This window comes from Porcisia hertigi, chromosome 7 (assembly GCF_017918235.1).
Source record: "Porcisia hertigi strain C119 chromosome 7, whole genome shotgun sequence".
Taxonomy (NCBI): Eukaryota; Euglenozoa; class Kinetoplastea; order Trypanosomatida; family Trypanosomatidae; genus Porcisia; species Porcisia hertigi.
Window position 1 is genome coordinate 556,194 of NC_090566.1, and position 26,934 is coordinate 583,127.

Sequence of the window (26,934 nt, forward strand, 5' to 3'; positions counted from 1 at the left end):
GATAGGTGATTCAACTAAAAAAAAAGCGGGGGAAGAGGGGGGTCCATCATGTTGTGATACATATTTATTGCTTTTCCTGACGGGGGGGTCCTCCATTTTGCGTGTGTGTGTGTGTTCCTCGTAGTTTTGGTCGAGGGGGGATGATGATGAAAGAACCAAACGTCAAAGAAAGGGAAACAGCAGACGAAGGCACAGCATGAAAGGAGTTTTGGTTGTGGGTGTTTTCGGAGTCACACCGGACTCTTCACGGAGAGATCTCGGCAGTGGATGGTGCGGCGACATCGAAGAGATGAGAGCGTGAATCACCGCGCGCTGCGTCTGCCTCTGTATTTGTGTCCGTGGGTGTGCGAAATCAGGAAGCAAAGAGGTCATCTCTGCTATCCCTCTCATTCATCACACATCGAGCGCTATCTTTTTATAGCGCTCTCTTCAAATCCCAGTCTTGCTTGCTGAGTCTGCACTCTCGTCGTCTCGTCCGCTTCTCTCTTGTCTTTCCCTACCGTTGGTTATCTTGTCGTTAATGATGTTTGAAAAACTCTTTTCTTGCTGCTTCTGCGGTCGCATCGACGAAGAAATACACGTGCTAGACGACCGTGCTCACCTCTTTGCTCCTCGTTTTCTGTATTTTTGTTTTCGCACACTTTCCCCGCGCATTGGCTGCCACGTGCGTCTCTGTCCTCCCCACCGCACTACGTCTGTCTGTCCGTCTGTCTGTGTGTTCGTGCCACACCATCTCTCATTCGCCCGCACAGGCTTACATCAGCGGCCCACCTTGGAGAGCCTACCTCACATATTGTGCCGTGATTGGCTACCGTGACACTGGCACCCAACCCCGCGTAGTTTTTGTTGTTTTCTTTTCACCTCACACCCCAACGGAGGCAGGGTCGAGCAACAGAGGAGAGGGAGGGGGGGGAAATGGTCGAGGCGTGCTTCCTGTGCTTGGACTCCACCGAGTACATGCGCAATGGGGATCAATATCCCACGCGTATGATGGCGGAGCAGGACGCAGCCTGCATTCTGGTGAGCGCGAAGCTCCAAGCCAACGCTGAGAACACACTCGGCTTTCTCACAACAGGCGGGAACGCATGCACGGTTTACGAAACTTTAACCAACAACATGGATGCAATAATGACCTCGATAGGCACCATCCCCGTTAGTGGCAAGCGCTGCAACTTCAGCTCAGGCCTGCAGATCGCAGCGTTGGCCCTCAGCCACCGCACGAACGCGAGAGCCGAGAAGCGCATTGTCGCCTTCGTAGGCAGTCCAGTGCAGGAGACGGAGGCTGAGTTGGAGGCGCTCGCCAAAAAGCTACGCAAGGATGACGTGGCCGTCGATGTGGTGACCTTCGGCGTGGAGGAGAACGTGGAGCTACTGCATGGCTTTGTAAAGAAGGTCTCTAAAAAGGAGAACTCGCGCTTCCTCGCGGTCCCGATGAAGGAAAGCCTGACAGAGACGCTCATGCTCAACGCCATTCTCGTGGGCGAAAGCGCTAATTGGGAGGACACGAACGGTAACACCAACATGGGCGGCTTTGGTGTAGACCCCAACATGGATCCTGAACTAGCCATGGCTCTCCGTCTCTCCATGGAGGACGAGATGCAGCGCCAGGCGGCTGCCGCCGCTGCTGCTGCAACCGCACCCTCTGCACCTCCTGGAGGTCCACAAGCTTCTGGTAACGGTGCCTCTGTTGCTAATCAGGCCACCCCAGCTGTCGCAGTGGTAGAGGAGCTGGATGAGCAGAACTACAACAATATGTCAGAGGAGGAGATGGTGCGGCGGGCCATCGCCCTTTCACTCCAGGGGACCGCGCAGGGCACTGCAGACGAGGCGTCTCAGCCCCCCACCACGTCTGGAGCGCAGAGGAATGAGGAGGAAACCGAAGACGAGTTCGCAAGGGGCGTCGAGAAGGCCTTAGAGGAAGAGGAGGAGAAGCGCTCTTGAGCAATCGATGCGGTCTCTCACCCTTTGACGTCACTTCACCCCAGGACTTCCCCCCCCCACACCCCTCTTTTTTTTTCATGTGTGTATGTGTGTGTGGGGGGGGGGGGGGGGGGGACGTGTACGCGAGGGGTGGGAAGGAGGGAGACCCACTTCTATTTTTCGTTCTTTTTTTTTTGTATTGGGAGGTACTCCACCATATATGCTGCCAATGAAGAGCCAAAAAGACAGAAGGGCACTGACCCAAGAAATCGGTTGCAGATTTTGTCTAGACACACACACACACACAAAAAAAATCGCCTCTGCCTTTATTTCTCACCTCTCTGTGCTCGTGTATTGTCACTAAAGCGATACGCTAGCCTCGATGCCAAGAGGCCAAGGCCCCGTAGCCGGATACGCTTCGCTGGAAAAGGGGGTGGGGGTGGGGGGCGGAACCGAGGCTGATGTAAGGATGCCAGGAGAAGTACATCATGGGAAAGCCACGCATCCTTTCCGGGTCGCCATCATCAATTGCCTTCTAAAGTTCAACGATGCGTAGAGGGAGCGGAGCTGATTGATGGCAGACGGGAGAAGCACGAGTGATTCTGTATGGTGGCTGTGGCGGTTGTATATGTGTGTGGAAGTGAAGGCGAGTTTTACCTGTGCTGCATGGCCGACTTACCCCTCCCCTCGCCTTTCCCGCTCTCTCTACTCCTCTTTTTTCTACTGGGTCATCATCATCGTTTCTTTTTGATTTTTTTGTTCTCTCCCGCACACTTTTCATGTCGGCGTAAGCGGGGGATAAGACGCATTCCTTTACACACATTGTGCGCCAAGGCCGACGTCCACGACTTTATGAGCGCCTTTCTCCGAATCATTTTGCTTGGCACGGAGGCCTTTCGTGTCGAGGGAGCGCTGCATGGCACGGCGGTGCACACTCATCGCGCTTGGCACACGAACTACCAGCTCTTGTGTACCTCAGCGCTGAGCATAGATGAGGTAGACACGCGGAGCCTTGCGGTTTGCCATGTCATTGTCTTGTGCAAGGGGTGCCGGGCCCCAGAGCACATATCACGCTACAGTAACCGCGTGGTGCTGGCGCTGCCGGATGCGACGGCTAGCTGTGTGAATGAGTTGCGGTCCAGCTCCTCCTTTTATGGTACGTGCACCTTGGAGGAGCTCAGGGTGAAGGTGGTGACTCACGGCCTCGCGCCGCGGCACGTGGTGTACGATCCCGCTTCCGATTGTTTCACGCCAGTGGGCAGGGCCGCCTTTGAGCGGGCGTTTTGGCTCTTCGACCGCGACAGTGATGGACTGCTGCAGTTGCCGGAGTTAATGGGGTGGCGCAAACTCGTGGACCCGACCGTCTACAGCTCAGAGGAGGACACAATCCTCTTCTTGTCCCAGTGGAACGCCGCCATCGCGGAGGCAAAGCTGGCCAACAAAGCTGAATTTTTGGATCTTCATCTCCAGTGGCTTCGGGGGAACGACAATCTCGAGGCCTGGGCGACGCTTCATGTGACTGGCATTCACACCGACGGGCTACCCTACTCATGGCACGATCTGCACGCCATCCAGGCAGATGAACGAACGAACACGTACCTGTCCTCCCATGCCATCCAGTTCTTCACCAACGTGTTTAAACTGAAGCGATTTGCCACCGTGGCGGACATGTGGTGCATCACACCCGGGTGTCCATGGGACTTTGCGCAGGGGCTGCTGAGGGAGCACATCCCAATTGCGAAGTTTGTGGAGTACTGGAAGTACATGGCACTGGTGCGTCGGGACGAGGTGATTCGTTACGCCCGATACTGGGGCTACAAGGGTGAGATCAGCTACCTCTTCACGCGCCGTAACTCCCGTGCGCATCGGGACCCTAGAGAAACCGTGCCAAACACAATTCACGTGCTCGTCGTCGGGTCGGCTAACTGTGGTCGGCGCAGCCTTATGCGTTTCTTGACGAGCAGCAGCTCTGACAGGCTTCACGAGTCACACCATTCGGCGAGCCTCTATGTGCGCACCACCACTTTTTTTGCCGCTAAAGGTCGGGAGGATATGGAGGAGGCGCAGACGCTGGTCTACTCGACAACGTCAGCCAACAGGTGCGCACAGCTGCTGCTTGACTCAGAGCAGTCCAAGACGGTGGACGTTGTTTTGCTTTGCTACGACGGGACCCAGATTGCCGGCAGTGGAGAGTACATGATGTCGTTTTTTGAGCGAGTTTGCTCTACCGACGCATGTAAGCGGCTGCCCTTTGTCGTTGTGATGACCAAGTCGGATGCCGCGCATCTTGTCGCGGTCGGCAGCGAGGCGGGGGCGGAGAATCGTCTACGGGACTTCTGTCTTTCTCATCAGTTACTCTGGCCACCCGTCATCACTAGCAGCGAGCAGCCGGATCAGAGCGAAGCTGCATCACTGAACGAGTACATGTATGCCGTGGCCTCGGACCCGACTCTGGCCGTTGGTCAGCCCCCCCTTACGTACGTGCGCATACTTCGCCGAGCGACGTTTGTCGCTATCCTAACCGTCGCCGCTGCTGGTGTGGGACAGGCGCTTGTCAATGTGCTCCGGCGGCGACGTCGGTAGTTTTTTTGTTTTTCGAGGGAGGGGTGGGGGGGGTGGCGGAGGGTCACGACGCGGACTTTGAACGCCATGACCCCCTCCCCCTCCCCTCCCTCCCCCTCCCCTTGCCCTTTGGAAGATGAGTGTGTGTACGTGTTTGGTCTTTGGCTCTGAAATCCCGCTTTAACACAAGTGTCTTCAGACAAGAGAGCGGTTGCTGGCAGTCAGTGTGTGTTTGTGTGTGTGTGTTTTCCCTATGCAGTGTTGTTGGTTGTCGCTGTTGTGTGAAGCGTGTCTGTGCGCTCCTCTCTTTTGTTGTGTTCCTCTCGCCCCTTTGCCAATCTGGAGGCCTGCCTCGACCCCCCCTCCCCTCCCCTCCCCCTCGAGGATGAATGGCGTCTTATTTATTTGTAGGAGGTCATCCAAGTGCGTTGCTCTTCCAGCTTTGACTGCCCTACCCCGCGTCCGTGTATCGTGGGATCGGTAGACGCAGGGGAATGTCGGTCAGGACCATGCGAGGCCTTTAGGGTGTGTGTAAGCTCGACCGACACTCCATCTTGGGCTTTCGCAATCTCCGCCGTAACCCCCAGTGTTGTTCCACTTTGGATATACATGTGTAAAACAGGTTTATGGTGGTGTTGCCTTTTTTGTTCCAATGCAAAGGACATGCTCGCACTCTCTGCTCATCCTCTTCCTCCTTTTTTTCTGCGTTACGCTTCTGTGTTACTGGCGCAGTTGGACCTCAGCATCAACCAAACACACACACGCACATATTTATATATATATACACTATATATATACACATACACATATATATATAGTTCTATATTTGCTCATCGTGTACAGTAAACAGCCCTCAGTTACACATTCCACTGATCGGCTTCTTCCCGGATCTTGCTTCTTATCTTTGTTTCCCGTGCGCCCCCCTCTGTTTTTTTTTGCTTTTTGTTTGTGCCCCCCTCCCCTCCCCCACCGACAATCTTTGCGCACACACACACATACACCCAAACGCGCTCACTCCAACGAAGACCAGCGGTATCGCCGGTGTATTCGTCATCACCCACCCTCTTCCCCTCCTACCCAGCTGTAATTGAGGCACTGCTGAGCAACTTCAAAACAGACGAGAGTAGCCATGCCCGCGCCTGTTCGAGCCACCTTCGCTGCCGGCTGCTACTGGGGCACGGAGCATTTTTTTTTGCGCAAGTTCAAGGATGCCATCGTATCGCACCAAGTAGGCTTCATGGGTGGTGTCGAAGGAGCGGCAATCACCTACGAGGACGTCACGAAGGGCACCACTGGCCACGCGGAGGTGTTTGACTTCACGTATGACCCCGAGAAGGTCTCATACGAAGATTTGCTTTCCTTTTTATTCCGCATGCACAATTCAACCACCCTCAACCGCCAGGCAGGCGATATCGGTACGAACTACCGCAGCGCGATTTTCTATCACGACGAGGAGCAGAGGAAAAAAGCAGAGGAGTACATCTCCCGCCTAAACGGGTCTGACGCGAAGCTTCACGCACTCTTCAGCAAAGCCTTTGGAAATGCCCCCTGCGTGACCACCGTGGAGAAGGCCGCCACTTTTTACCCGGCTCACCAGGCACACCAAAACTACCTTGAAAAGAACCCTGACGGCTACTGTGCGCACCGCATATACTTTTGAGGTTCTCTTGGTTGCCGGCATACTTGCGTGTGAGCGTTGAGAGCGATCGCGGCTTTTCTGCCTCTTTCACCCCCCCCCCCTCCCCCTCCCTCCCCCTCCCCCCCCTCCCTTCCCTCCCTCACACATATGCACACCTCAAGCAGAGGGTAGAGAGTGAGCGTCGTCGCCTCGGTAACGGTGCGCGCCACCAAAGCCAAGGCAAGCAAAAAAAAACCAAAAACACATTTTATTGCATCGTCTCGCGAGTGCGCTCGATTACGTTTGCCTGTTTTGCGACTCTCACTACCTTTTATTTCCCGGTTCGCTGTTTTTTTTTCTTCTACTTTGTAATGGGTCACCCCCTCCGCCTCCCTCTTTGTAGCTCAGTTCTGGGCACACACCCTACTGCGTTATTCGCATGTGTATGGGTCCTTGGGCGGTTACCTGTACAGGAAGGGCGTTGGAGTACAGGCAGCGGCTTTCTTCACCCCCACACGTACGCCTCCACCTTTCTAAAACTTCGGTTTTCTTGTTTTTTTTTTCCCGTGCCCGTCCTCCAGATTTGTGTTTTATTTACTCCACGTTAACCCCCTTCCCCCCCCCCCACACACACACACCCACACGGACTACAGGATAACCGAACCTCAGTAATGAGGACATGTCACGAGGCGGGGGAGAGGAGGAGGGGGGTTGTTCAGTAGCCACTCAGTGAATGGGCCAAGCAGCTCCGCTCCCCTTTGACACTTGTCAATGCCGAGACATCGCTGCCGGTGACGCCGAGTGAGGGGGTTGCTACGTGAGGAAGTCAGAGCAAGTCACCGTCACGGATGCCTGCCCGTGGTTGGGTCGTGCCCCGGTGCCGCGTTGGAGGGAGACCCGCAGCGGTGTGCACGTCTTTGCCATTTGCGTGGTGGGCAATGCGTCCAAAGCGGGCTGTGCGGAACTCACACGACCGTCCACTGCGTGTTGGTTGTAGTGGGGAATGGGGGAGGAGGAGGAGGGAGGAGCGGCGGTGTAGCCTAAGCCCCCCACCACTACTCCTCTCTACCTCTCCCTCCCAAGGCGGCGCAGCGCATGGCAACCTGCATAATGCGGGCGGCTGTGATGTGACCCGCGTCGGGTGTGTGGTGAGCAGCGTGTGGGTTGATGCTGCGCTGATGTGGCTGTATAGGCATTGATGCCACGTATGTCCCACCGCTGTGCTGCGCACCACGCGATGAGTGACCGGGTTACAGACAAAAAAAAAGGAGTTGACTACCATGTGTGTGCGTCGAATCATGCGTTGGCATACGTCCATGAGCGAGATCGGACTTCCTTTCCAATATGCACTTCACTCTGGCTGTTTCTCTGTGTAGGTGTGTGTTCCACAGCTGTTTCCCCTTTCCTTCACCCCCCTCCCCGCCACTTTGTAGCGTCGCTGCGTGGATTGTGTTGAGCTGCGCCGGACATGACATTGCTGAAATCCCCTTCTCGCCACCTCCTTTCAAACTCCACTGTATTACTACGCTTGACCGCCTCGTCATTGTGTGGTTGAATTGTGGGGTGTGGATGCCAAAGCAGTGGGAGGCAGGCTGAGGCGTGTAAGCGCCACGGTTTCATATTTTCCTCGCCCTCCCCCACGACGAGGTAATCTTGTCGTACACCAGGGAAGGCGTAGTGAATTCGAGAGCACAAGGGCAATGTAATATGAGAAGCAACCAAACAAAGAGTAACCACGCTCCTTTTCAATACTATTATTCACGTCGTTCGCACATCCAGATATATGAGCTTTCTTCCCCACACCGCCACCACCACCACCCTGTCAACGGCACGCTGTCAAACTGGGAGGGGAGGGGTGTGGGGAAGAATAAGACAAGCGTGATGAATAGCTTCAACAAGTGGTCGGAATGCTTCGCCGTTGACCCCATGTACACGTTGTTGAGGGTTGTGACAGCTACGTGGGAGCATCGACGTCCCGTTCGTCGCTTGTGTTGCATTCCATCTCAGTTAGCAGCCTTACTGACTGCAGCTCACTCCCTCGCCTTCTAACGCCGCGTTCACCCCTGTCTTTCTTCTTTGGCCCTCGAACTTATGCACATCGTTCCTGTCTCGATAGACACGTGGCTACGGACTCGCCAACATATAATCCGGGCGTCTGCTGAGTTCAGTGTCACAACTCCATTGCTCCATATAAAGCGCTGCGTCACACTTGAAGATTTCTCTTTTTATTTTTGTCTGGTGCTTCTCTCGTTGCCCAACATGCCGCATTAGGAAAACAGCCATTGAGTTTTCGCAGCCGAGGATGCAGCACACGCGTGTACCCATCGCGACTCACACATTCACAGCGAGTTGTGGAGGTGGAGTGTGATGTATGTCGGCGATTTGGCCGCTGTTTTCTCCATTATACCGACGTATACCTCCATTTACTGGTATACACACCCCACAAAATTTCCCTCACCGATTACAAACATCTGAGGCGTCGTTTTTCAACTTTTCACAGCGCCGCTTGCGTTTTTCGGACTGAAACGGCTCTGCTACACTCCTCCCTCCTCCCGGAGAGGGAAAGGGTGAGAGGGGGGGGGGAGGTTCCCCATCGTCGCATTTTTCAACGCTATCGCATGTGTGTGCTCATATATATATATATATATGTTGTTTCTCGACTGCCCTGACTCCCCTTCTCGCGTGTCGGCAGTGCTGGAGTGTTGTCTGACACAAAAGGAAAACAGACAGAGTGGGTTGTTGGATTCAAAAGGCAACGAGGGCTCTCTTGCGACACGCTTTTCTCCGTCTTTAGCACAGCTGTGAGACCGGATGTCTCACAAACTCCCAGAGATCTCAGCGAAAAGCGCGTTTGTAGAGGTTTGTGATATATTCATCGCGTGCTCCTGTCTCAGTGGAGGGCGCGCATGTGTTGAGACGGCGCCCCATATTCCCGCTTCATGCTTGTGGCCCCCATGGGTTCCTCTCTCACAGACAGCACTATGATGTTCTGTACATATGTTCGTGCGCTTGTCACCCCCCCTCCTTTGGATACCTCGACTTCATTGCTTCTCTCTCTCTTTCTTTGTGTTCCCAATTGTTGAGCATGCACAAAACGCACATTCGCTCAGCGGATGATTTACTTTTCAGGTGGGCTGATTGACTGCTTTGTTCACACTATTCCCACACACGCGGTGCGTGTTTGTCATCCTTTCCTTTTTTTGTTTTTTTAATGTTCCAAGCTGGCCTCTGCACCGGCTATCTATTTTGTTTGTTGTGATTTGTGTGTGTGTGTGTGTGTGTGGAAGGGGGCGAGGAGTTAACGCTCTGATTTGAGTTTTGACGCACTTCGTTGATCTCATCCGGCGCCCCCTCCCCCTCTTTGTTCTTATCCTGCCCTAGCTTCCATAATCGCCTCGACACACACACACAAACACACACACACACACACACACAAACACACAAATACACATACACACTGCAAGGAGCGCACAAAAAAAAATAATAAAACGTTTCTTTTCCGACCCTTTCCGCACTCCACGAACGGCTTTGCCAAGAAGAGACGAGATGCAGCAAATGGTCATCACATATGTCCTCTCTGGGCTCGCGAACATCGCCGATGTGAGCCCTAGCGACGTGCATACTTCTTTACTCAGTGGCAATGTGCGTGTCAACAACTTGTCGCTGCGCACGGAGACCATGAACAAGATCTTGCCGCTACGTATCGAAGAGGGGACCGTCCCCGAGCTGGAGGTGCAAATTCCGAATCCCTCAACCACCGCCCCGATGGAAGTCAAGGTCTGGCAAGCTCGACTCCTCCTGCAACTTGATCTCTCGTCACCGCGACTGGACCGGACACCTGAGCAGGTCATGTGTGGCATTACGGACTACTCTATTCTCGGCACTGCACTCTCAGAGCCGGCAGACGTCAGCGTCGAGCTTCAATCACCCGTTAGCGAGCCGGAGCGTGGGACATTCGACTTCTCGTCCGCGGACTCTGACATGGACGAGGAGGAATTCGCGTCGTGCGCGAGCGACGGCGACTTCTCCGACTCTGATTCCGTCTGCAGTGGCGGAAGCAGCAGCAGCAGCGGCAGCAGCTTTGCTTTCTCTACATCAGCGGAGGAGTCGAAGACCACTGGCCCTGCAAAGCAGGGCGCAAGTTGGATTGGCTACCTGTACTCACGTGCGGCGCAGTCAGTTGAGTGGATATGGCGTCGGCAACTGCGCATCACTTTCACTGACCTCACGTTGGTCTACCCATGCGACGGGCGGGAAGGCATCAACTTGGAAATTCGTGTTGACTCCTTAGTGGTCACTGTCGAGCCACCACAGACCAGGGGGCCGGAGCAGATGAAGATTGTGCGCACACAAATTGGAGGCGCCAGCGTCTTCGCCAACGCCAAGGACACACGCTCCCGTGTTATGATTATAGAGGCGCTCTCCATCGACACGACAACCGTGTATGAGACCGACACAGAGCGTATAGTGCGTAAGAACATGGCGTTTTCCTTCAACGGCACGAGTACGCTCATGGCGGACGAGGCCACTCTTCTTGCACTACTGAAGTGTCACCTCTCGCGGCAGACACGCCTCAGCGTGCCGCCGTACTGTCTGCCTTTCTCTAGTCTCCGCGCACGCAGTTCGATGTGGCCCTATGTGAAGCACTGCGTTTTGCAGGGTCTGCGGGACTACAAGCAGCGCTACAACTTCAACGCCTCACATCTGCACTTCTATGCCCACGCCAGGGAGCGCTACGTGCAGCTGTTGAACGACTGCCATCGTAGGCAAAGCGTTGAGGACCGGCGACAGGAACTGGCGGACGCCGAGCAGGACCTCCGGTATGTGGACGTCATCCTATTTTTGCGTCGACTCGTACAGGCCAAGTATTTGGCGAGCAATTCTGCGCCTGTGGAGGCGGAGGCTGTAGCGGAGATGGAGCCCCTCGTCGTGTCTTCAACGCACTTTGAGTGGAAGCTTGTGAGAGTGATCTTACCAGCGCGCAACACTTTACTTGTCCGAAACACAGCGCTCGTGTTTCGACGGCGGGAGACACTTTTCACGATTGCGTCCATCTCTCTTGACAGCGATGGTGTACTCCAAACAATGGCAGCGCTCTCTGCCAGCACGGTGAAGCCGTCGTCGGAGCTGCATGGCAGCGTCGTCGACAAAGAAACGTCGCTCATTTATGTGCACCTGAGGGAGAACTCCGCGTCGAGTGAGGTTAGGGTGAGCCTGCAGCGTGTGTCACTGACGGGCAGCATGAAGGGTGCGCTGCGCTGCCTCATGCCAGTCGCTGAAGCGCTGCATCGCATCGGGGAACAAGAGAGGTGTGGTGCTGGCGTCAGGGGTGGGGAGCCAAAGTCTCCTACTCTTACTCCGCCAAGGTGTGTGATGAAGCCGTCGACGACGACTGTGGCCGTGCACTACGTCTCAGTGCAAATAGACGACTTTCACTTTCTCTTCGACCACTTCTCTGCCACCAGCGTCAAAGCACCGGGCATCCCCGGCAGGCTCGGCTGCACTCTGCGGCAGTGCTACCTGCGCCACAAAGATACCTACGTGTTGACACCATTTGAGGTCTGCATGACTGCACGTGGTGGCGTGTCGGTATCGCGTATTGCGCTGGAGGTGTCGCGAGAGACATGGACAGTGTGGCGCCGCAATGCTCACAGTCTTAGCTTGCTCTTGAACAAGCTACGACGGAGTGCGACCGCTGGCGGAGCCCAAAGATCTTCGGATGCTGGTGCCTCACCCGGAGTCAATCTAGATGCCTTGAAGGCCATGTTGAAGGTCTTTCAGTGGTGCCCAGTATCGAGTTGCCCGCCCTTGGAGGTGGAGGGGGTTGTGGTGGACTTCCATCCACTCGACTGCACGGTTGCTCTTCATCGCATCGCCACGCAGACGGTGGCGGAGTCCTCTCGCGGTCCGTATGGCACGCACGTGACGCTTCGACACGCCCGTGCGGAGTGCTGCTACACGAGTCGTTTGGGGCTCTTCATGGAGCTAGAGGAGGGCATGCGCGTTGGTATGACTACGGAGCCTGCCAAGGCGCTCGTGGTGTCTATCCCTTCTCTCCACATCACAGGGCGACGTGGTAAAGATGTGGTAGAGGTGGCCCCCCTTCTCGACATTCGCTGCGTCGGCGCAGTGATGAACGAAACCGTGAAATACGGGAGCATCGCTTCTGTCTCTGTGGCTGGCGGCGTCCAACTCGCGAATGTAGACTTCGTCTACCAGACGGATCCAACTGTTACGCCTCTGAGTGACCGACCGTGCCTCACATCCAAGATAGAGGTGACGGTCAAGGTGGAGGCGCTCGATGCAGACCAGCTCAGCGCCGTGCCGTCTCGTGCGGTGGCTTTCGCCCTGGGCGAGGTGTACAACTTCGTGTGCGATGAAATAGTCTCGGAAGAAGGTTACCGTACCTTCTTCAGCTGCTTCAGCGACGTGGAGGTGCAGCTGGTCATGCAAGAGTGTGTTGTACGGTGTGGCAACCTTGGCGGACATACCACCTCCGGCAAAGAAATGTTTCTGTCTCTGTGCCGCCATACCGTTAGCGAGGAGCGCGGCGCTGCGCAGTCTTTGCAGGAGCCACCCCCCATTGCGATACACGAGAGTTTTCCAATATCGATTCGGAATGATATCAAGCGACTCTCGATGGATATCGACGTCTCGGCGGTGTCGGTGTACCTGTCCATGCCGGCCACAACTTCGTCGTCAAGTGTGGAGGTGGTGATGAGCGCGATGCACTGGCAGATACCACTGGGGAAGATGCCTTTTTGGTGTGCAGAGGCACAGGAGATACCGCCGGTCCCGCAGAAGCTAGCCTTGGAGTCCATGCGAATAGTGTCTCGTCTCGACCGAACGAATACCGCTCTGTCTCCTGTTGTCGATGCATCCCTCTCAGTGCTCACGATGGAGACATTTAGTGGTAATGGTGCTGCCGCGGGAGTCCCGTCTGCACTCTCCTTTTCGAGAGATTTTCAGCTGAGTCCCCCCGAGAGCGACCATGGCAGCTGCGCCTCCTCGACAGAGGAGCAGGGCCAAACGATACAAGTTTCGCTCCGACGATGGAGTGTCGAGGTAGACTTCTCGGGGTCTCTCTCTGATTTTGGCAAACTGCAGAGCATGGCAGGTGCCATTATGTCGGTGGCTCAGTGCTTCACCCACCGCCTGGTGCTTCGAGAGAGTGTCTCGGCGACCGAATTTGAGATGGATGACTGCGGTGACATTTTTCTTGACGCACCCACCCAGATGCTTCTCGTCGAGGACTGTGTGTTTCGCGCGCTGTCAATCGACCGCCATGTCGTGGTTTGCCCAGGCACCTCGGCGGTTTTTCGGCGCTGCGTCTTTGCTTACCCCGGCGGCGCCGACTTGATCCGCGCGTCTGACCAATCATCTTTTTTCCTCTGTGAGGAGTGTTCCGTAGAGGGTGAGGCGACATCTGTAGCTGTGGCATACCCCATTTCTACCACAGTTCCCAACGTGGAGTCGCGGCCAGGCGCCGCCGTGGGCGGCGCACTAACGCCGTGGCGACGCCTACAGGTCACAGTCGATGAGGGATGTGCTGCCATTGGGCTAGACACGAGTTCACGGATCGTGCTCACGCAGCGGGCACTTGCTCTGACTTACAAGCGGAAGACTCGGCGCTCCTTCTTCAAGCTGCACAACAGCGAGGTGAGAGTGGACTACACGGACTTAGAGCAGCGATTGCCTGTGCTCACGAAAACATCCATTGAGGTCGAGCTGGCTCAACATCTGCCGCATCACTCGTGCTCGGCGAGCTGCTCCGTCACATGCGGCGAAGTCACCATTCCACTTCTCTTCTCCGAACTTAGCGCTGTTCAGACACGTCTGAAGCTCCTGACCAATTTCTCGGTTGCGGAGTCAACGACGGCAGCTGGCGCAGGAGCGCAGGGATGTGCATCTGCAGCTGACATCCCAGCCCCTCGCTACATTGTGCCGCCGCCATCGACGGCAGCGGAGCAGCTGCAGTGTTTTCCGTACGACTCATGGAAGGTGCTCTTCTCTCTTTCTCTCATACCTGTGACGGTAAGGCTGCCAGCCGGCATGACAGTGGCGCGGGTCACCTTCTCCAACGCGTTTATGTGGTCCAAGCGAGAGCCTTTCGCCGAGGCGCAGTTGGAGGCCCGAATCGCCCTCCATGACATGGCTCTGTGGGAGTGGCCTCAGCAATGTTTCAAAACCATCGTCAGCAACCCCGTGTTTGTTGGATTGCAGGGTCGCATGCCGTCCTATCGCAACGCCACTCTGACGGCATCCGTGTCTACCGTGGAAGCCGCCGTGTCGACAGATCAGCTAAAGCTCATGCGCTACGCCCTGTCGGGTAAGGGGGCAGCTGCTACAGTGTCTGCGTATGACACCAATGAGATCACAGGGAGGCCAAACACGTCGCTGCGGGCACTTCGCTGGAAGAATCACGCTGACGTCGCGCTTCAGGCGCGCAGCGGCCAAGGCACTATTGTCTGTGTTCCAGCCAGTCTCCAGGTTGCGGGAGAAGTTTCATCGCGGGGTCCCCACACACCCAACGTGTTGGCGCCGCTTAGCATTGAGGAAATCGACGCGACGGCCGTCGACCACGTGGAGCGTGACGTGGCTCTCACAGAGGTCAGCGGGGCGAGCTTGGCGCAGGGGCACTCGGCACCGCTTTTCGTATCGCGGAAGACGGTCATTTTAGCAGACAAGCGCCGCTTTCACGTAACATCTACGCTGGACCGCGACATGGCGCACACCGTCTGCGTGCGCACGCTGGTACAGATCCAGAACGATACCCCACTCCCTCTGGTCATCACGGCTGGTAGCGAGAGCGCGCGCGTGGTTGAGCCCTTTGACCTCTCATGTGTCCCGGAGGCGATGCTGCACCGCCCTGACCTCAGTGTAGCGGTGACGTTAACCACGGCAGGAGTTCTCACTTTGCGGGAACCGCTGTTGCCCGAGTTCATGCCCGCCGCGGACTTTTATCAGCTCTGCCACCAACAGGGATTCGTGGCAGCAGACATCGCCCGCGAGTTCATTTCCCAACTGGACGGGTCTTCGACGTTCATGGTGACGGCATTCGAATTGCAGGGCCCTGTGTTGCTCTTGCGCTTTCGGTCCGCAAGGCCGCATGTGGTAAACGACACCGTGTACCCTCTTCGCATCGCCGCCGTCAACTCATGCGGCGAGACGCTGGCAAGCGAGTATGTGCTCGCGGGTGAGAAGGCGTACTTCCTCAACTTGCCACCGACTGCCGCGGTGCGTGGTGATCTGCAGCTTTTTGTGGAAGATGACATCTACCAGGCGCGAGTTGACGAGGCCTTGTTTGACCGCGTGGCTGCGCGCGCGGACCGCAACCTGGTCATGACTCACCAGGCGCACCCACGGCGTTATTTTTTCGAGCTGAATTTATCCGTGGACAGCCGTGGGCCGGCGGGTGAGTATGGGGTTGCCGTTACGGCTAGTTATCAGTGTCTCGTGAAAAACTGCACCACGTTCGATCTCTTTTTCACCACCGATGACGGTGACTCCGTCGGGACGATGGGCACGAGGGGGTTGCCCGCTTCTTCTGAATCTGGCGCTGTCGGCTACGTTCCCTCCAACTTGGTTCTGCGCATCAAGCCGAAGGCTGCCGCCCTATCGGAGGCTTTCGAGATTGACGGATGCGGTGAGGGGTGCGTCATCCAATGCGACCACGCTCCTCAGCCAAGCGCATTCTCCGCGACGTACTTCCTCCTGCGCAGCTTCTCCGCCACCCCCACCCGCCGTCTCGCGGAGCTCCTCCCTCCTGTGGTGTTTCGAAACTGTCACGCTCACCACACGCTCTGCGTAAAGCACCTCGTCCGCCAAGTCAGTGTCGACAGGACGTTAGAGGAGACGGTATTTGAAGTGCGGCCACAAAGCGACTACTCCTACTACACTCTCTCAAAGTATGGCTTCACGAACGACCTGCTCTTTGCGTGGCGGAGAAACGCGGAGGGCCCAGCGACCGACCCGGGTGACTTTTCCTTCGTTGTCGAGACAGATCTAGCTCCTGGGACTACGTGGAGTGGATTTGTGTTTATTGGCGCAACACATCACCAAGTGGACATTTCGAAGGGAAGTCTTTACGAAACGGCGTACGTCACCGTCAGCCCGGCAATGCTCCCGAAGCTGAAGGTGGTGAATTACTCGAGCATCGCATTTCGTGACGTTGATCGCTACCAGGTCGCCTTCCCCCGACCCTCGAGGAACAACAAGTACCTGATTCTCACGAGCGCCGAAGGAGTTGTGCACACAGTAGATCTTTTCCAAGAGGAGTCTTTTGAACTGGAGGTGGGGGTTACCGTGCAGGCTATTCGCTGTGGAGGTGACCGCTGCTGCGTGGTGCTGTCCAGTCAACAGGTTTTCACGACCACACCCAAGTCTTGGGCGGAGGAGGTGCATGGTTCGGTGAATATCCAGACAAACGGCGTGTCGCTCCGTCTGCGTGACGCCAGCGCTGTCCCGCTGCATTTTTACTGGCGCTCACTCGTGGCAAACGTAATGTGGACTCACACTATCTCTGTGCAGTGCAGCCTGAGTGGCATCTGTCTGGAGAACAACTATGAGGGCCGGAGGCAACAGGTCGCTGAGCCATTCGATGCTGAAGTCAGCTTGCGCGAGATGCGTTGCACAAGCCGAGACGTCTACCTTAAGGGTTTCTATCTTGCTCTGCAGCCGCTCACGATCACAGTCCCCGAGGTTTTGCTGTATCAGTTGCAAACCATCGCGACCCGTTGCCGTGTAGACACGCCGTTTGATCTACTGGCATGGGTCCGGGAGCCTACGACGGTGGCACACCTGCGGTATGCACCCGTCACCATGCCGCAGCACCTGCACATTGGCAGCGCTGGTATCGGAGATACCCCGCTGGAGCTGACCTGGGACCGCAGCATCCGCCCGCCACAGGACTTCTTCCTCGGCGGCTCTGCCCTCGCAAAGTTGATCCCTTCCCTCCATCATGCCATGCTTGTGTTGCCTAAATTTCAGCTGCGCAACATCTCGCGTGTGACCCTGACGGAGCTGATTGGCCGTATTCGGCAAATTCTCATCATGGAAGTGGTGAAGCAGATTCCCAAGATGGTTACCACGGTGGGACTCTTCAAGAAGAATTCATCTCTCCTCGAGAAGCTCACCTCCACCTTCTCATCTTTTCTCTTTCGTTCCTCGGCGGAGACGGACACCACCGACGATGGCGGGTCGGCGCTCATTTAGCGAACGTCACAGATGGTGGTGTTTGCTTTCCAGCTAAAGAACAGCGGGTTTCTGTGTGTGTGTGTGTGTCTAGTTTCGTTTCTCTGTTTGCGTGCACTCATACTCGTACACTATTGAATAGGCCTCCGTGCCACCCCGAAGAGCCAAAAAAAAAGAGTTTTCCTTCATGTATGGAGGCGCATAAAACGCGGATTCGGCATCCTATGTGGTCCCCTTCCTGTTCTCATACGCCTTCCCGCCTCATACCCCCCTCGGTTACTGTGTGTGCGCTTCGTTCACATCGCGTGACATCTCGGGATGTCCTCTTTCTGCCGCTTGGTTTGCCTATCTTTCACTAGCGGACGGGCTATACTACGCTGTGGTCACCCACAGTCGTCTCGCTTTCGGAAAGAATGGCGGAGTAAAAGTCCCATCCCCGTTGCCCTCCACCTTCCCCCACCCGTTCTCCGTTTATTATTCCTTAATCCTCTCGCGTTGTCCCACAATCCCACTGTGTTTTCCCCCCGGCAAAACAACAAAAATCGCCAGATACCCACACGCACGGTTGGCCGACTTGTGTCTACAGCCCCTGTGATATCCCATTTCCATATATATATTATATATATATGCGCACCTCAGCCGCAGTCTGTGCAACACACTTCTGTCCAGTGCACAGCTTCTCCTTTCCCCTTCCCTGCCCCGCATAGGCAAACACACACGCATATTTATTCCTGCTTTTGTCTATACATAGAGTCCCTTCCTCGTATCACCGAGTTCCCGCTCCCCCTCCCTTATCCTCTCTCTCTCTGTGTGCACACCACATCCCGTTGCTTGAAGGTGCCGTGCGACGAGGGAGTGTGTGCCGTTGCTCTTGAGCTTCTGCTCCTATTATTTCAGGACAAAGACCATGTCCCAATTTCAGGAGAGGGCGTCGCAGAGCGTCGCGCATCGTGAGTTCGGAGAACCGATTTATGGCGCAGAGGACGAGGATGGAAATGTAAACGTCCATCGGAACCTTTCCGCCGGCACAGACCATCAGAATGATCGCCTCATGTTGAAGAAGCCATTCGGAGACGTGGATGCCAACAGCGTGATGGACGAAGACGTTGAGGAGGTGCCATACACGGATCGGCGCTCCAAGTTTCGCATCATGTTTGAGAAAGTCGTGCCGCCGGGTGGTGTCATCGCGAGCTCCTTTACGCTGGGCAGCTCCACGCTTGGTGCCGGTATTCTCGGGTTGCCGTTTGCATTCAACAGCATGGGTTTGGCCACCGCGCTTCTTGTCTTGATAGTGGTGACGATACTAACCATCTTCTCGCTGTGGCTGTTGGCGCGGTGCTCTGACATCACGAGGGTGCGCACGTATGAGGATGTCGTCCGTATCCTCCTCGGTCGCGGAGCCGACTATGTGGCGGCCGTTTTTATGCTTGGTTTCTGCCTCGGCGGCGCCGTTAGCTATATCATCTCTATCCGCAACTTGTTGACCCCCATATTCGACGACCCAAGTGTGCCACAGTTTCTGCAAAAGAAGGAAGGCAACAGCCTCATCACGTCGCTGGTGTGGCTCGTCTGCATCCTGCCATTGTGCCTGCCCAAAAATATCGACACGCTCCGCCACTATTCCATCATTGGTGTTACCATGGTTATATTCTTTGTCATATGCGTCATTCAAGACAGTGCAGCGTTCATGAGCAGAAACGGCTGGCGGAGGGATGTAAAGTTCTTCGGCACTGGAAACGGCGCCATTGAGGGCCTCGGTACGATCATGTTCGCTTGCCTTGTCCAGATCAACGCGCAGGAGGTGTACTATGAAATGGAGAAGCCGACCCCGCGGAACATGCTTCGCAACAGCACAATCGCAATGTGCGGCTGCGGTCTTCTGTACGCATTTGCCGGTGTTTTTGGCTACGCACGTTTCGGCTCCACAGTGAAGCCGTCCATCCTGCTCATGTACCAGCCGCGTGAGTCACCGCAGTTTTGGGTGGCCTACTTTGGCATCGTGGTGAAAATCTGCGTGGCGTTTGCGCTGCACCAGCTTCCAATGCGTGACGGCATTTATCACTTCTTTTCATGGGACGTCTACCGCATGCCGTGGTGGAAGAACGCCGTGATTTGTGGCGGTATCGCAGCATTCGTGCTCGTTATTGGCCTCTTCGTGCCGGACATCAACATCGTCTTTGGCCTTGTCGGCTCCCTCTGCGGTGGATTCATTGGTTTTATCTTCCCGGCTCTCATGATCATGTACACGGGCGACTGGAGCCTACGGAAGGTTGGCTTGCTGGAGTGGGGCTTAACATACACGCTCCTACTCGCTGGTGTGGTCGCCGTCGTCTTCGGCACCACCGCCTCGATCTACGGGATCATCTAAGCGTGACAGTGTGAGAGAGGTCATCACTCATTGGTGGTGGTAAAGGCTGGCCGTACACCCCGTCGTGATGGACGCCGCCTTGCTGTTTGCTCTGCTTGTAACTTTCAGTGCCGCAGGTGTTGAGCAACGCTCATGCGTTGTTTTTACATATTGCGTGAAACGGATCTGCGTGTACCCGTGTGTGTGTGTGTGTGTGTGTGTGTGTATCAGCGGACTGGCTTGTGTGTTCAGGCTTCAGTGGTGTTGAGGCTCTCTTGCCTGAGCCAACAGCGAGAGTGAGGACGACGCGAAGGCTTTCACGGCGCTGACGTGCATCCATACAGGCACAAAACGAGTTCATCCGCTTGTTACACACACCCGCACGGACGCAAGCGGTGGATCTGAGATAGGTTGCGGTGCCACGAATGGACAACACTCGAAAGAATGGCCACAGATCTAGGAGAGCTAATTCGAGTGCAATCGTTTCATTACGTCTGTCGCTATTCCATCTTTTCCACCCACCAATCTCTCCTTTTTTTTTCTGTCTCGTGTGTACCCATTTTAAATCTTCATTTTTCAGTGACTTCAATGCAGAAAAGATGTTTTTTTTTTGTGCCTTTCATTTGTGCTACCTCCCTTCTTCCCTCCCTTTTTCTTTCTTGACTTTTTTCTTTTGATGTTCATCCTCCAGTTTTCTTTGCTGTTCCTGTCAGCACTTGACGACGCTACACCCTAATCGTCTTCATGTCTTTTGCTTGTGTGTCTGTGTGCGCGTGTGACAGAGATGTTCGCCTATGCTTCCATGCGTTTCCCTCCCTGTGGTTGTACGTGCGTGCTTATCCATGGATGTGAATGCTGGCATCTCCTGTCCTGTCTCACTTCGTACACCTACGAGGGAGGATGACACCCTTCATTCTGCCTTGCCTCGGTGCCCTCTCCTCCTCTTAATGCTTTTGTGTTCAGTCCGGCTGGACTACTTTTCTCCGAGCTCTGTTGGCACACACCTCTTCAGGGAAGGGAAGGGAGCATCCTTCATAGAGCTCTGCGCCCCTTTTTTTTCAAAAGCTCGCATGTCTGCTAATCATCAAGATGTGTTTCATAGCTCTTTCCCCCCCCCCTGTCGTTGTTGTTCCCATGTTTTTCATCCCCCCCCCTCCCCACCCCAATCTCCGTGTTCATTCAGTTTTTTTCCTTGTGTTTCTGTTGCTCCCTTTTATCGTAGCTGCCGTAGCTTCTGCACATTCGGCGCTCATTTCTTCACGTTTTTTTTTGTCGCGGAGGAACATTGCAGGATATCCACATGACATTCCCCCCGCGTCTGCGCTTTCTCTACATGAAGGCGTGTATTCATCGCAGTGTCCTATTTCACATTTTGCATAGCCCTTTTAAAAAATATATATCATTTCCCCCTACCCGTCTCACATGAGGAAGATGTAGACGGCGCACGAGGCATTTGCTATGGGTGGTGTGACTGATTGAAGCGCACCAACACCGCTTCGCCTTTATCTGATTCTGATGCAGCTGTTATTCGGTGTCAATTCTTGTATCTGAGCAGAAAGGGGAGTAGCTTTCCTAAGCTGTGTGGTTCCGTGCTGTTTTTTTTTTTTTGATTTCTCGTTTTTCCCGAACCTATATATGGTCTTTCCAGAGTATATTTGCCGAGAGAGTATGACATACGAAGCTGGATTTTCATACTAGACCCCTGACGGAGCAGCCACGTGAAGTGCATGGTGGGTTTTTATCCCTCTGCGACTGCCACTTGAAACAAGTCCCCCACCCCCTTCTTTGATGTGTCTCTCGAGCACACGCACACAAGTGCGCACGATTGAACACAAAAGTTACCTCCTTGGCCGCCCATGCGTATTTTTCGAGAATGTACCACACGCAACGGCGTAAATAGGGTCAGGAGATAGAGGTGCAAAGCAGATACTCACAAATACAGACCAATTAGAGACACTGTGGAAACCATGAAGCAGGGGTGGGGCGGGGGGCGGGGGGGGTATTCCACCTTCAGGTATTATACGATGACGTTAATGCGCAGGCATAGCAGTGATCTGAACCTAGGTGTCTTTTCTTGATTTTACTTCTTTCACCATCTGAGTCGCAGGCCCTGATCACGTTGTTGTCGTCTGGGGGGGGACTCATAAAAAAACGACCGGTGCTGCACCATTCCCCTTTCCTTCCTCTGTCTTGTTACTTTGAGGCGTGGCGTTCTCAACAAGTAGAGAGAAGGTGCATTGTCAGTTTCGGCTCTCGTTTGCAGGCAGTGCACTCCCCCGCCTTCCACCCCCAAAGAACAGCGACAAACCAAAAGAAAACTGCTCGATTTCCTTTTTTTTTGTCCCCCCTCCCATCAAAAGGTTCTGGTTTGCTGTATTTTAATGATTTTTTTTTGTTTTGCAACAATTCGATACTTTAAATTTTTTTTCGTTTGTTTTCGTCATATTGACCGCCACACGGGTAAAAGCAACAACAACAACAAATGCGTTGTCCTATCCCTCTGTGCTAACCGTTTTTCTTGGGTGACGCGCACTACAGTTGTGACGGAGACATGATTGAACGTATACTTTCCTGTTTGGCTTCGTCTCACTATCTTTGTTATCCCTTTCTCTTTATTCATGGCCACAGACGCGAAAATAAAAGCTGAAACACTAACATACACGTGGGCAAGTGATGACCAGAAAGAGGGTACAAAGGAACCGGTGCTTCTTTCATGAGGGAGCTACCGCGTGCGCCAGCGATTCATTTGGGGAGAGATGTGCGTGTTTCTGTCTCCCTGTCTCTGTCTGTCTGTGTGTAGGGGCGCCTACATGCTCCCCGCTCCCCTTTTTTGTGTGTACAATTTTTTTCCTTTCGACCCCCAGGGCAAATATATAAAATATTTATATGTACATAGCCGCATTTCTGGAGGCAAGACGCTTTGTGGCTTTACATGGTTTATTGTGTTTCTCGGGGTGGGTCAAACAACTTGATAGAACTGATCAGATTCGCATGAGAAGAAAACGCAAGTCCGCAGTACGCACAAAGGGGAAGAGTGACACTGGGGGACCCCTCTCCCAGGCGGTTTTTTACAATGGAGTGCACCACCTCGAGTGTGGTGCTAGTGAAGCAGCGTGAGGCGATGGGCAAAACAATCAATCCGTGAAGGTACTGGTGCCCCGGTGGACTCACAACTCAAGGCCCCTTCCCGCCTTTGCCTACGCTACTCACCTCTATTTCTGTGTCGAGAGGCTCTTGGCTGAGCAACGTAGCTGCTCTAGGCATCGCTAAATAATCCGCCGCCGCAGCTCTGTCTCAGCGCCACCACCGCCTTTGTCTCATACCACTTGTGGATCCCGTCCCTCCTCTCCCACGTCTCTCTATTCACACATCGTCGGCTTTCCCCCTTACGCGAACTCGTTTCTCCTATATTGATGTGTAGATATCTACACACATTACACATGTGTTTGTTGTTGTTATTCTTGGGGTGTTAGATGACGATCAAAACCTACCTGAGGATGCCCGCATTTACACTCCTCCGCTCCTCCTCCTGTGTAGTTCGCACACCAGAATGTGGTTTGCAATTTTTTTTCTCCATGCCCGTTTTTCTAGTTCGATGATCCAAACAAAGCCGAAACGTGGCCCTTAGACAGGGTGTTTCACAGGCGACACTGCACACGTATACATCCTGTCATGCCAGCTTCTCACCCCCCCTTCTCCGCTTTCGAGCTGATGTCGAAAGACCTGCTTTTTGGACACTGTGCAAGCCTTTTTTTGGGATCAAGCAGCGTCCACATGGGCGGTCTGTAAGTGAAAGCGGCATCCAGCGTCGCTTTGGGGTGTCAGCAACACGGTGTCTGAGGGTGTCTCGGACGGCGGCGCGCTAAAACAGATCATGCGCCTCTCAAAATGGTTTCCACGCTTGAGGTCAAATGCACGGTAGTCTTGGGCGAAGACCAAAACACCAAGTTGGACAACTTCGAGAGGCATTGCTGGAGGTATTCCGTAGATCTTCGCCCCTTTCTTACCCGAGTGCTCATTGACAAAGTGGTATCGCCAACTGCGTGAGGACACACGTACATCGCTATACCGTTTGTGCGCGGCCCGCGATTTGCTGAGAAGTCTCCGCATGACTTGACCAACGGGGGGACCGTTGACTCGCCATATGGCCTGGTGGAACTATCGGAGTATACGCTGCGGCGTAAACACACAACGGCTTCGGCAGCGCCTCCCTTTGGAGCGTGCGGGGCTGCGTCAGCCGCTGTCGCTGGTGTAACATCTCGCATGAGCAGAAATGCGCGCTACAAGGTGGTGCTTCAAGGCCCCGAGAATACCACCGTGTCTGCGGTTCCTCGACGTGGTGTGGGGCGCATCAAAGAGAGGTGTCCCTACTGTGACGCAATGCGTAGTTTACTCCAGGTTCTGCGGAAGCATTGCCGATCCCTTCACCAGGCTCGACCTCCGGTGGCAGACGACGGGGTTTTGTAGCTGTCCATTCTGTGGCGACTCGTTTCCCTCTGAAAAAAAGCAGGGGAAACCACGTGACGTGGTGTGCCCCCGATCCCGATCGGTGCACGGACCAAGGGTATCACATTCTGTGCGCCGTTCTTTCTTCTGGAGCAGCAAGCACGACTCTCGAGCTTCATTGCAGGGCCCCGATGAATCTGTCAGTCACATGCTGGTGTGTCCTGTTCTCACTGAATGTCGGAGACGCCTCGCCATCACGCCAGATTTGCTCCAGAGCGATGGCTTGGGGCCTTTCCTACGCTGGAGGCGGCCCGCCCTATTCGTGAAAGCACCCCTGGCCCTTGTCTCCTGCGGTCCAAACGCGAGGGGAGAATTGAAAAACCCATCGCCCTGGTCACTTGCGTCGCCTCTTGAGAGTATTTCACTCCTGTGGTGTAATGTGTGCCGGCCCATCTTTTGCATTACGTTTTCCCTTCCTAGCTCCAGGGGCTAGCTGACCGCAGGCTATCGAATATGGCAGGCTTACATTCCTGCACTTGCAATGAGCGAGCCCGTTTCCATGTGCGTGTTTTGGACACATTTCTCTTTGCAACAAAAAACCCGACAGCGGTTAGGGTGCATAGGGTCAGGGTTAGGGTTAGGGTGCATAGGGTCAGGGTTAGGGTGCATAGGGTCAGGGTTAGGGTGCATAGGGTCAGGGTTAGGGTGCATAGGGTCAGGGTTAGGGTGCATAGGGTCAGGGTTAGGGTGCATAGGGTCAGGGTCAGGTTCAGGGGCAGGGTGCATAGGGTCAGGGTGTAGGGTTAGGGTGTAGGGTTAGGGTGTAGGGTTAGGGTGCATAGGGTTAGGGTGCATAGGGTTAGGGTGCATAGGGTTAGGGTGTATAGGGTTAGGGTGTATAGGGTTAGGGTGTATAGGGTTAGGGTGCATGAGGGTTAGGGTGCATAGGGTTAGGGTGCATAGGGTTAGGGTGCATAGGGTTAGGGTGCATAGGGTTAGGGTGCATAGGGTTAGGGTTAGGGTTAGGGTTAGGGTTAGGGTTAGGGTTAGGGTTAGGGTTAGGGTTAGGGTTAGGGTTAGGGTTAGGGGTTAGGGTTAGGGTTAGGGTTAGGGTTAGGGTTTCATTGGCGAAGTCTTTTCGACGGAGGCAATCGAATGGTACATGATTTTCTGGATGGATTGAAATGGGCTTTAAGCTCGGCACGGGGGGGGGTCCGAGCGAGGGGGTCGGGTACCATGTGGTCGGCCGGCTTTCCGAGTGAGTGACGCACATTCACTGCTATGCAGTGTGTGGTGCGGGGGATTTCTGAAGAATGCATGTCCGGGTTTTCGTCCGAGATGTCTGGTCCGAATGTATTTTGGTACCCCGGACCCGGGTGTACCCGGGACGGTTTGGTCCAGTGCACCTTGTGTGCCGATATGCTCTTGAAGTGGTTTTCTACAAATGTGATGTCACATGCGTGTATGTTTGTTATCTCTTTACCGAATGATTATTCGTTCTCTCTCCTTCTACTTCTGTCTCTTATGGAATTGGATACAAATCCAGTAAGTAATCTAAGTGGGTTTAATGCGGTCTCTGACGCAAAAACGAAAACAAAAACACATTTTGCACAAAAAATACCGTACGCACGCGCCCAGGCAGATCCGCAGCTTCTCGTCATCTAGCCGTTCAAGAAGTTCCGCCACGTCACAAAAAGACGATTGTACTTCACAACATTCGCGCTTAACAATGAGCAACAAGACGGATATCGCTTCGCTTTCCACCGAGGAGGGCGATGTGGACATCAGTTTCTTTTTGAACAACCCAAGCACGTCGACTAGAGCGAAGACGTGGAGAGGTCTCCGCAAACAAGGGATCATTTCAGCGGAGAAGTATCACGAAGAGCTTGTGCGCCTGGCTGAGGGTCTTGAAAAGGACAAGGAAAGGGACCGAACGGTGCCGTTGGACGGTGACGCGAGGATTCAACACAACATGATGGAAGCGCAAACCATCTACGCGGACACACGGCTCCGCGAATGCATGAACACGGAAAATGCAGACAAACAGGCTATCGAGGCGCTCCGGAGCCTACGCCAAACAACGGGAGACCCGTTAGAAGGGGCCCTGGAAAAACTGGAAACGGCAATCGAAGCATCACAGGTGACACCAGTCGTGGCGGCGTCGGCGGTAATCCTGCTCGGCCTATCCGGGCCGGAGCTGAAAGAATTGAGCGATAGGGAGCGGATCGCGTTATGGCTCGATATGTTTCTCGAAGAACCCAAGCCGACGCGCCTTTTCCGGTACAACGTGCATGTTGCAAGGGCGATGGGAGCCCAGATGCGTACATGGCGACAAATTATCCAAGAAGTCAGCGAGCCATTGCTTCCACAAACGCCACGCCTGGCGAGATTCACGCGAGACATTATGGAAACAGCGCAGGCTGCAGTAATGACTAAAAGGCGGAATTTGAAGGCGGCGCTGGTTACACCAAAAACCCAAAAGCACGTTCCGGAACTCAAGGACGATAAATGTGACCCGCTTGAAGGTGGAGCTGCGTATGCGCAAATTGTGGGCACGGACGGGTCACCAATTGGAGCGTTGGACTTGAGCAGCTGGGATGAATTCGCCACCACTCTTTACGCAAAGTTGGACACCCTCAATGCCAATGATCGTGAGCTTGTTTCTCGGATGATGAAAGAACGCATGCGCGCGCAAACGCGCCAAAGCACTCAATACCGCTCGGACGCCCCCGCAAATTACAAGAGTTACCAAGGACGAAATTATTCAAATGGTAGCAGGCGAGGCGGCTACGGCAACGGAAACGCAGGAGGCAGAGGCCACACATACCGCGGAGGCGAACCGCAGGAA

At 54.6% G+C, this 26,934-nt stretch overlaps 4 protein-coding genes across 4 annotated transcripts; all 4 read left to right on the forward strand.

The window, feature by feature from the left end:
- Positions 1 to 915: 915 nt before the first annotated feature.
- Positions 916 to 1,941, forward strand: JKF63_06480 (uncharacterized protein; the record flags this gene model as incomplete). Its single annotated transcript, XM_067902429.1, has 1 exon — positions 916 to 1,941. The coding sequence occupies one exon, from the start codon at positions 916 to 918 to the stop codon at positions 1,939 to 1,941; it is 1,026 nt and encodes a 341-aa protein (XP_067759450.1).
- An 831-nt stretch (positions 1,942 to 2,772) lies between these two features.
- Positions 2,773 to 4,503, forward strand: JKF63_06481 (uncharacterized protein; the record flags this gene model as incomplete). The annotated part of the gene is made up of 1 exon (XM_067902430.1): positions 2,773 to 4,503. One exon carries the CDS (start codon positions 2,773 to 2,775, stop codon positions 4,501 to 4,503), a length of 1,731 nt encoding a protein of 576 aa, XP_067759451.1.
- Positions 4,504 to 5,611: 1,108 nt separating this feature from the next.
- Positions 5,612 to 6,142, forward strand: JKF63_06482 (uncharacterized protein; the record flags this gene model as incomplete). Its single annotated transcript, XM_067902431.1, has 1 exon — positions 5,612 to 6,142. One exon carries the CDS (start codon positions 5,612 to 5,614, stop codon positions 6,140 to 6,142), a length of 531 nt encoding a protein of 176 aa, XP_067759452.1.
- Positions 6,143 to 9,646: 3,504 nt separating this feature from the next.
- On the forward strand, positions 9,647 to 17,314 carry JKF63_06483 (uncharacterized protein; the record flags this gene model as incomplete). Its single annotated transcript, XM_067902432.1, has 1 exon — positions 9,647 to 17,314. The coding sequence occupies one exon, from the start codon at positions 9,647 to 9,649 to the stop codon at positions 17,312 to 17,314; it is 7,668 nt and encodes a 2,555-aa protein (XP_067759453.1).
- Between the last annotated feature and the right edge of the window lie 9,620 nt (positions 17,315 to 26,934).